Here is an 8762-nt window from a genome sequence, read left to right on the forward strand (position 1 = left end):
ATAACCCAACAGGGTCCTTACTGCCGTTGAAAAGATTAAAAACAGCTGTTTTCGCCATTCAAAAATTTACATCGCTTAATATTTATCAAAAGAAAACATTGTCATATAGTATTTTGTAATAAAAGCCGTATTATTTTCCATATTATGGAAATAATGGACGCATATTTTCATTTGGGAAGTCGATTTTCAGCAGAAATTAGATTCATTGCTCTAATAAAAATTTGTTTGTTTACATTTTTTCCTTTTTGTAGTGTCTAAATCAGCTGTGATAATAAAATAGATTTCCAATGCTGCCAAGTAGATGGCGCAAAATCAGAGTCGCACAGATAGATTTAGCGTGGATCAGTTTCAAATCACTCCGATGAAGTGATTTTGAACTGTCATTTTTGTATGGCGAAATCTTGATAAATTTATAAGATTAGTGGGATAAACCACTTAACAGCCGAAATCGTGTGATTAAGAGTCGGTCTGAACATGGTATTAATTTCAATATTTTTAAAGAAATTAGCAATATTATTAGGAAAACGCTAGTATACCGTCCCTGGATTTCGGGAATAAAATGGGTATGGTCAGATAGAGGAAGTCCTCCCGATCAAGAATATATACAGTTATAGCAACAGGAAACTTTTAGTTTTCGAGATATTTGCGTTTAAAGTTGAAAATTACCACTCTTTGAATTACATATTTTTCGATTTAAATTTAATTCTACTCTTATATTTTTAATTTTTATGTTCACTAACACTTCATTAAATATTTTGTACACATTGTTTTACCTTATATAGTGCAAAAATTGTTTTATATCAATATTAAACTTATTGTTTAAATATATTTATTTGACAACAGCTAAGGGTTGCAGTCTGTTAAATAATCAGTGTTACCTTATAGACATCTTTTGTAAAAGCACTAGAAGAAATAAAGAAAGAAAAAAACGGAATTTTGCAGTTGTCTATCACAAAAAAATCTTTTTATTACCCGCCAATGGGGTGTGTCAAGTTTTTTCGCGTAAAACTCCTTTTTACGTTGGAGGCTTTCGGCCGCGCTTCAAAAAAGTAACCCTGGTTGGTCCAACAAAGGGAATTGTCTAGTTTTTTCGTGTTAAATTCCTTTTTGTTGATCTTTCTTTATATTCTATTTTGGTTAATTTGTTCAAATATATTAGTATGGTAACACTGATTATTTGACAGTTTGTAGCGCTGATATACATAATAGCTTTTGAACAATAAGTTAAATATTAAATTAAAATGTTTTTGCACTATATAATGTTAAATAAATGTGTACATACGAATTAGTGAAGTGTTAGTGGATATAAAAGTACAAAATATAAGTGTAATATTAATTTTAAATCGCAAAAATATGTAGTTTAAATAGTAAAAATTTTCGACTTTAAACGCAAATATCTCGAAAATTATGAGTTTCAAGCGGCTATAACTATATATATTCTAGAACTGAAGAACCTCCTCTATCCGACCATATCCATATTATTCCCGAAATCCTGGGATGGTATTTTAAAGCCGACCCCTTTGTTTTGCCTTGTTGTTTTTGTAAAACACCTGGTTCTCAGCAAAGTGGTTTGAGCAAGAAGAACCTCACAAAAGAGTTATGAGGTTTTCGCAGAAGAGGGCTGTTATTCTCAAAACTAGGTCTTCTTGACTTTTTAAATTTGAATGAGGGGTCGGCTTTAGTATGAATGAGCATCACTCTGTACTGTATTAATTCCATTATCAATCTCTGCACCGCATTTAACTTGCATTTGACAAGCGGTGACCATTTCTACTACGGTAGAGGAGATTTCTACGTGTCAAGAAGTTTTGTCGGTATACGTGTAGTTAGCTTAATAAATTTGTTATTTTATAAAATTAAAACAAAATGCATACCGTTTTAACGCGCGGAAATGCCACTGTGGCATATTCGTTAAGTGTTCTCGCCTGCTTAACTTTTTGTTGTTTTCTTTCGACAGTCTTTCTCGACAGTAGGACTACTGCACACGTAAACACTGTAAAGGTGTTGGTGTAAGTAGATTTGTGTATTTATGCCGAAATCGAATTCATATATTTTCGTTTTGTACATACATTTTAGGAAAAACGTTCCTGACTATGGCGCCTCCCGTGAGAAACATGATTTGGGTTTTCTTACCTTCGATTTGGAGACGAATTTGACAAGCCTCTTCAATTGGAATGTTAAACAATTGTTCCTTTACCTGACCGCTGAATACAAAACTCCAGACAGTGTGCTAAATCAAGTTGTGTTGTGGGACAAAATAATATTACGCGGAGAAAATTCTGCATTAGATTTTAAGAATATGAATACAAAGTATTACTTCTGGGATGACGGCAATGGTTTAAAGTAAGTAAATTCTGGGTGAATTTTAGAATAACATTAAATAGTTTTGACCAGCGCTTGAAGAGCTACGCTACTCCCGTAGCATTTCATTTTGCTATTGCTACCGGTCTCACTTTGTCGGGAGCCGGGCACGATTCCGATTACTTTGGCGGTCGGGTAAAAAACACGAATTTCGGTATAAATGAGGTATGTACGGATAGGGGAGCTTCTCCAGAGGAGGAAAATGCAAAAATAATGTTGCTAACACTTTAATTTTTAAATTATTCCCCATTCAAAAATTTGTATTAATAACACTTGGTATTTCACAACGTTTCACAACATTTTTTTCACATTTTTCACTTTGTATATTTAAATATGCACTCTAAACATTGAAGTAAGTTCATAATTCACTTTTACGACGCGTGTGAAAATGTGAGATTTTTTACAATTATGAGGAAAACGAGCATTGCCACATCGATAACAAACCATATGTAGAATTTTCAACGATTTTTCTTTGTTTGTATTTTCGCGTGATCCTTTTTTCTATATTAACTATAATAAAAAGTACTTGCCAACATTTTGTAAGCTAAAATTGAGTTATGTACACATTTATGGATGTATGTATATGTATAATATGTGATTTATATTTAATACACATAAATAAGTAAAACTGTATGATAATATTATAAAATTTATATCATATCGGGGTGACTGAAGTACTTTTGCGTAGTATTCCTTTCTACGTTGGCGGCCTTTGACCGCGCTTAAAAATTAGCACTGGTCGAGCCAATAACTAGGGTGACTGAATTACTTTCGCATAGTACTCCTTTTTGCGCTTGAAAAAAATAACCATGGTCGAGCCAAAACCCGGGGTGACTGAAGTACTTTTGCGTAGTATTACTTTCTGTGTTGAAATTTCAGCGAATTTGTTTATTATCATATGGCAGTGCTCCATTTCCTCAAAATTGTTAGCTCATAAATGATGCTCACTACGTGAGTAAAAAGTTATTTTTAAAATATAAATTTTTTACTTATAAAACCTGCAAAAAGAGTAAATTGTGAATTTGTTTAAATGTTTACAGTTTATTTAAATGAATTTGAAGTGAAAAATGTGCATAAAGGGTGTTAACTGTAGTGAAATAGCTTGTTGAAAAGTTCGAAAATTTGGGAATTTTTGAACTTTTAAGTCGAATATCTCGTAAACTAAGCGTTTGCGGTACCTATACCCCTTATAATTTAATCAGGAGGACTTCCTCTTTCCAACGGTACCTTCAGATCGCGGCGCCAAAAAAATCGGTATTGTGCCGGTATGTACATATGTAGCAGAGCAGAGCTCGGAGTATTTTTTAGGTAAAAAACTATAGCTGTAGCAATAGCCAAAAATGAAGTGCTGTGCTCTGCTCTGTCGTAGCGGTAGCAAAAAATTGGGATCGATAGTAGAGCAGAGCTAATTAAAATTTTCATGTGCTACAGCTCTCGCATGCTTAGCATGTGTAGCAGAGCAGAGCACATACTTTTACATTGTTATGCTATGGCTCCCGACAAAGTGAGAGCGGTAGCAATAGCAGTGCAATAATTCTAGAAATTTTGCTGATACGGAGTAGTAAATGAAAACCCTGGTTAGAGGATATGAAAGTTAAAAATATGTGAGTAAAATTCATTATAAATCAAAGAAACACACTTTCAATGGTTTAATTTCTGAACATTTTTTTGCAAATATCTCAAAATCTATAAGTAAGCGGCAATATATAATTTATTTGGACCTATATACTGTTATTTTTCTTTGTAGGAACAACAAAAATGTTTCGCTATATCTGTCGTGGAATATCATACCAAATGCAGGCTTGTTGCCAACAATCAGATCACTCGGATCTCACACATTCAAATTCCCTGCTGAATATTCAATTGCCTCGGTGTAAGAGATACTAAACTACACCTTTAATTTGTAATTAAAAAGAATAACTAAAACAAACAAATTATATTTATATATTTCAAAATAACTTGAATTTAAAAGTGTATTTACTTTGTATTTTGGGTCCTAAATATATTTAAATAAACAAAAAAATGTTTGTTTGATCATAAAGCACATAGTCAAATTCGTGATGCTTTGTGATTCGACATACCTTGAAGTGTTTTATTTTACTGAAAATGAGTGTACATTCACCATTCTCGCTGCTATTCAGCAGAAATGAGCACGTTCAATTGCAGAAATGTATGTAAAACGACTGAATTCATGCGAGAATGAATAAAGAGAAATGCTTTGAAGAAAAATATACAAAGTCACACAGAGAATGTAAAAAAGCATTCTCTGAGTCACATATGCGTGATTATTTTGTATCATATGAACCATTTTTTCCGAAAAATGGTAAAAATTTTAATTTTTTTGCAAAATCGGGAAAAATTAAATAAAAAATAATTTTAAAATAAGCAAAAATTATTTTAATTTCGACTATTATTGCTCATATAAACAGATCTTGGGTCATTCTTTTAATTTCTTCAGAAAAATTGATGACCTTCATATAAGTACATATGCGTATTCCCTTATCATATCTACATTTGTACCAATAGAATTTTTATGGCATATATTATACATATGCATATATATTATTTGTTTGGCACATGTGTCTGTATGTTTACGAAAACAAATACGAGCCACATATGTACAAACATTTATAAGGGAATAACAAGTGCCACACGCATCTTTTCGCATCTCCGTTGTCACGGACAACCAATGGCCGAAGCTCACGTTTTGTCAAAGAGTCAATCTGTCGAAGAATTGACGCGACGACAAAGCGTCACAACATTGTGTTGCTGGTAGAAAATCCAAGCTGTGCCGAAAAAAATAAACGAATCGCCGCCGATTGTCACCGCTTCCCTTGCTGCTGTAACAGCTTCGCCTAAAAACTAGCGTAAATACATACATACATATTACACATTCAGCCACCACATCTAGCATCATACTTAACACACTACCAATGATCGGCTCAATATCACCAACAACAACAGCAAACGCAATCAAGAATGATAGAATATAAGATTACGACACTAGTTTACCGTTAGTTTTTTTCGGTTTAGCTCGTGACAATTCTTACAAAAACAAAAACTGTGCAACAATTTCGTGACGTAACAGTTTTGCGTTGAGAAGAACAAGCATAGAAATGCATACAAATTGTAAACAGAAAAGTAAACACTTTTGGAAATTCCCAAAATAATATTAATTCATTCGTCTTTGCAGGAAAAATTTCAGTGGAATGTTTAGAATATTGTTGCGAGAAAAGATATAAGTAGTTTTAGGCACATCCACAATAAATAGAGTAGTAGTAGTATAAATATCTGTTTATGTACAATAAAAGAAAGACTGAAATATCATAAACACAATTGATTTAATCATTCACTTTATTTGGAATTAGTTGACGATTTTATAATTTCACAATTCTTTTATCATAATTTCATACATCTGATACATCTGAACTTATAATATATGTATATACATATTTATATACAACACAAGAAACGTCTTCTCCATTTGAATCACAACTTAATAGACAATTTTATTATCAATAGGCCGATATATTTCTTTAGAAATGATTCAAATCTTTTCATTCAACAATATTCAATCGCTTCACTAAAACTTTTCATTAAAATCGAAAGAATTAATAATATTTTGCGAATTTACAAAAGTGTTTACTTTTTTGTTTACAATTTGCAAGCCATTTGACTGTTTTTCACTCTTGTTCTTCTCAACACGGAACTATGACGTTTCGTAATGGCGGTCGTCGTAATCTTGTATTCTATCATTCTTGATACGTATTCAAAACAATAAAATTTGATGTAAGCAAACATCAAAGAAACATAAATCCTATTTGGACACAATAATAAATAAGAACTCGTGCCATCGTTATGATATTTGATTAGAGACTTAGAAATAATCAAATCTAGAAAGCATAAAAGGCATAGTAAGAGTTCACTTGTAGTTCAGTTCAATTCAAGTGAAGTCCAGTTCAGTACAAGTTCAATTTAAGTGAAGTCCAGTTCAATACAAGTTCAGTTAAAGTGAAGTTACACCCGCGGCCAAGCGTAACTTACCATTAAGAAATTTCTAGCGAACACGTGTTCTATCACTCATTGTAACGGTACTTGTTGCGGTAAGTTAAGTTTTAACGAAGTGATCTCTGACTTACACAAATATAAAATATTAAAAAAAAATAAGTTCTGTCAAAAAAGTAAAAGTAAACCAGAACTAAAAAAATGTTAGAAAGTGTTTGGGAGGAGGAAATTTCAAGCAGTGTTTTGGAGAAACTTGTTGGGTCAATGCCTGCTCGTATCGAAGCTGTAATATCCGTTAGAGGTGGACCGACGCCATATTAGATTTCCCGTTATTCTTTTTGAATATGTTGTAATTCCATTTTCAATTGAAACAAAAAATGTTGTTAAGTTATTACAAGAATTAGTAAAAATGAAATCAAAGACTTGTGTGCAAATAAAAAAGTTGTCTCAATTTAATTTTACAAATGGGCCAGATTAAAGTCAACAGTTAACCAAATATATTCGAGCCATCTATATATTCCCCGTATTCTATTAAATCCATAAAAAAGTTACCCAAAGAACGAAAAAATTGAAAATAGTGAAAAAATATCAAGTGGTAAGTTACGCTTGGCCGCGGGTGTAAGTGCAGTTAAAATTCAGTTTGTCTCTCAAATAGTAAATGTATGTGACATCCAAGGACTAGATGACAGGAAGGAACTCAAGGCCACAGGACATCTTGTAAACTAAGGATGATAAGTATCTTTTAAACTAAAACAACTTTATTCTAAAGTTCCCTTGCAGCTCTTAAATAAACCACGATTTGTAACTTAAAAGAATACAAGGTCTTTTATTCAAATTGGAAGATAGACTTACACGCTAAGTCTATAATTGGCGCAGTCGGTAATAGAGGATATTTCATTCAAATACAAGTACAAAGAAAAATTTAGAAAAAAGAGTCCGGTAAAACAAGTGAAAAAAAATTAACTTGTGTATATCGAGGAGTTTGTTTTATGAAACCCTATTACATTCCAAAAAGGAGGGAGCAAGAAGATACTAGGAAGGAAGAAATGGCAACATCAGAATAAGCACAGCAAGGACTAACTGGAAACACCATGGAAATCAAATTTGATCCACTGAAGTTCATCAACAGAATGGGTGAGTATAATGGTGAAAATACTGCTGAACTCGTACAGTTTGTGAATAAAGTAGAGTTATTACTCAATAGCATGGGTAATTATTCTCTACAGTCACAAAAATTCGTGATATTACAAATTTGCGACAAAATAGTTGGTAAAGCGAATACCACACTATTACGCTATAGTATCGATACCACGAATTGGGGCGATATAAAAAGAGTGCTAATTGAAAATTTCAGTGAAAAGAATACATTTCTGCAATTACACGAAAAAGCGGAAAAAGTAGTTCATAAAAATATTACGCAAACATATTATGAATTATCGAATATTTTAACGCGGGTGAATAACAAATATCATCTATCAACGGATAGATCAATAGATAGAACGCCGGAGAGTAATGAAGAGTCAATTTTAAATATATTTAAAGAAAAAATTCCGATTAATGCAGCGAGCATTATAATTTCGCGTAATATAACAACATTATTCGAAGCTTACCGATTATTAGAACAAAATAATTGGACACGGTTTGACAATAAATTTAGAAATTTTAATAATACAAATAAAGTGAACTACAACAATACAAATAGAAATTATCAACAACATAACGACTACAACAAACAATCAGGAAATATAAGAAGAAATTTCCAACACAACGCACAAGGGAATAACATACAACAGAATGCACATTCGCAAAATTTTCAACAAAATTATCAATACAACGCGCAACGGAATAATATGCAGCAGAACATACAACCAAATTTTCAACATAGCGCACACCAACAAAATGGACATTAACCAAACTTTCAAACGAGGACGCAATTTTCAAGGGCAAACAACATGACCAGACAATCAAGAAGACAGCCAATCGAGCCGATGGAAGTTGATAACGTCGTAATAGAAAATTTTCCGAAACGAGCCTCGGAGGAAGAAATATACCAATGATAGACGCAACAATAGGAGGATTTAAGGTAACATTATTAATAGATTCAGGCGCGGAAGCATCAGTGATAAAGCCTGGCATTTTTCCTACAATATTAGAAAAAAAATTTAAAATACCAAAAAATGTTATAACGGGTAGACAACAGGAAATAGTAGACACATATATTTTAACATGGTTACCTACTGAATTTAATGATAACACAAAACGGACAATAACTTTTCTAGTAATGAACGCCTTTAATAATAGAAAATATGACGGTATGCCTATGTTCGTAAATGCATCATGACTTGCAGCATAAGCAACAGTAGCAACACTGCAAGTTTGACGTTTGATACTTCTTA

At 32.5% G+C, this 8762-nt stretch overlaps 1 protein-coding gene and 1 pseudogene across 1 annotated transcript; both read left to right on the forward strand.

Moving 5' to 3' along the window:
* The first annotated feature begins 1758 nt into the window (after nucleotides 1–1758).
* On the forward strand, nucleotides 1759–4441 carry LOC126762086 (signal peptidase complex subunit 3). The gene is made up of 3 exons (XM_050478581.1): nucleotides 1759–2009; nucleotides 2077–2343; nucleotides 4109–4441. Exons 1-3 carry the CDS (start codon nucleotides 1867–1869, stop codon nucleotides 4236–4238), a joined length of 540 nt encoding a protein of 179 aa, XP_050334538.1. The 5' UTR covers nucleotides 1759–1866; the 3' UTR covers nucleotides 4239–4441.
* Nucleotides 4442–7412: 2971 nt separating this feature from the next.
* LOC126762810 (uncharacterized) lies at nucleotides 7413–8049 on the forward strand (annotated as a pseudogene).
* Nucleotides 8050–8762: the final 713 nt, after the last annotated feature.

The sequence above is a fragment of the Bactrocera neohumeralis genome, chromosome 6 (assembly GCF_024586455.1).
Source record: "Bactrocera neohumeralis isolate Rockhampton chromosome 6, APGP_CSIRO_Bneo_wtdbg2-racon-allhic-juicebox.fasta_v2, whole genome shotgun sequence".
NCBI lineage: Eukaryota > Metazoa > Arthropoda > Insecta > Diptera > Tephritidae > Bactrocera > Bactrocera neohumeralis.

Coding starts and splice junctions, on each gene's coding strand:
- LOC126762086 (XM_050478581.1), top strand. CDS start 1,867: ATGCATACCGTTTTAACGCGCGGAAATGCCACTGTGGCATATTCGTTA. Junction 2,010..2,076: donor AACACTGTAAAGGTGTTGGT/GTAAGTAGATTT, acceptor CATACATTTTAG/GAAAAACGTTCCTGACTATG. Junction 2,344..4,108: donor GATGACGGCAATGGTTTAAA/GTAAGTAAATTC, acceptor TTTTCTTTGTAG/GAACAACAAAAATGTTTCGC.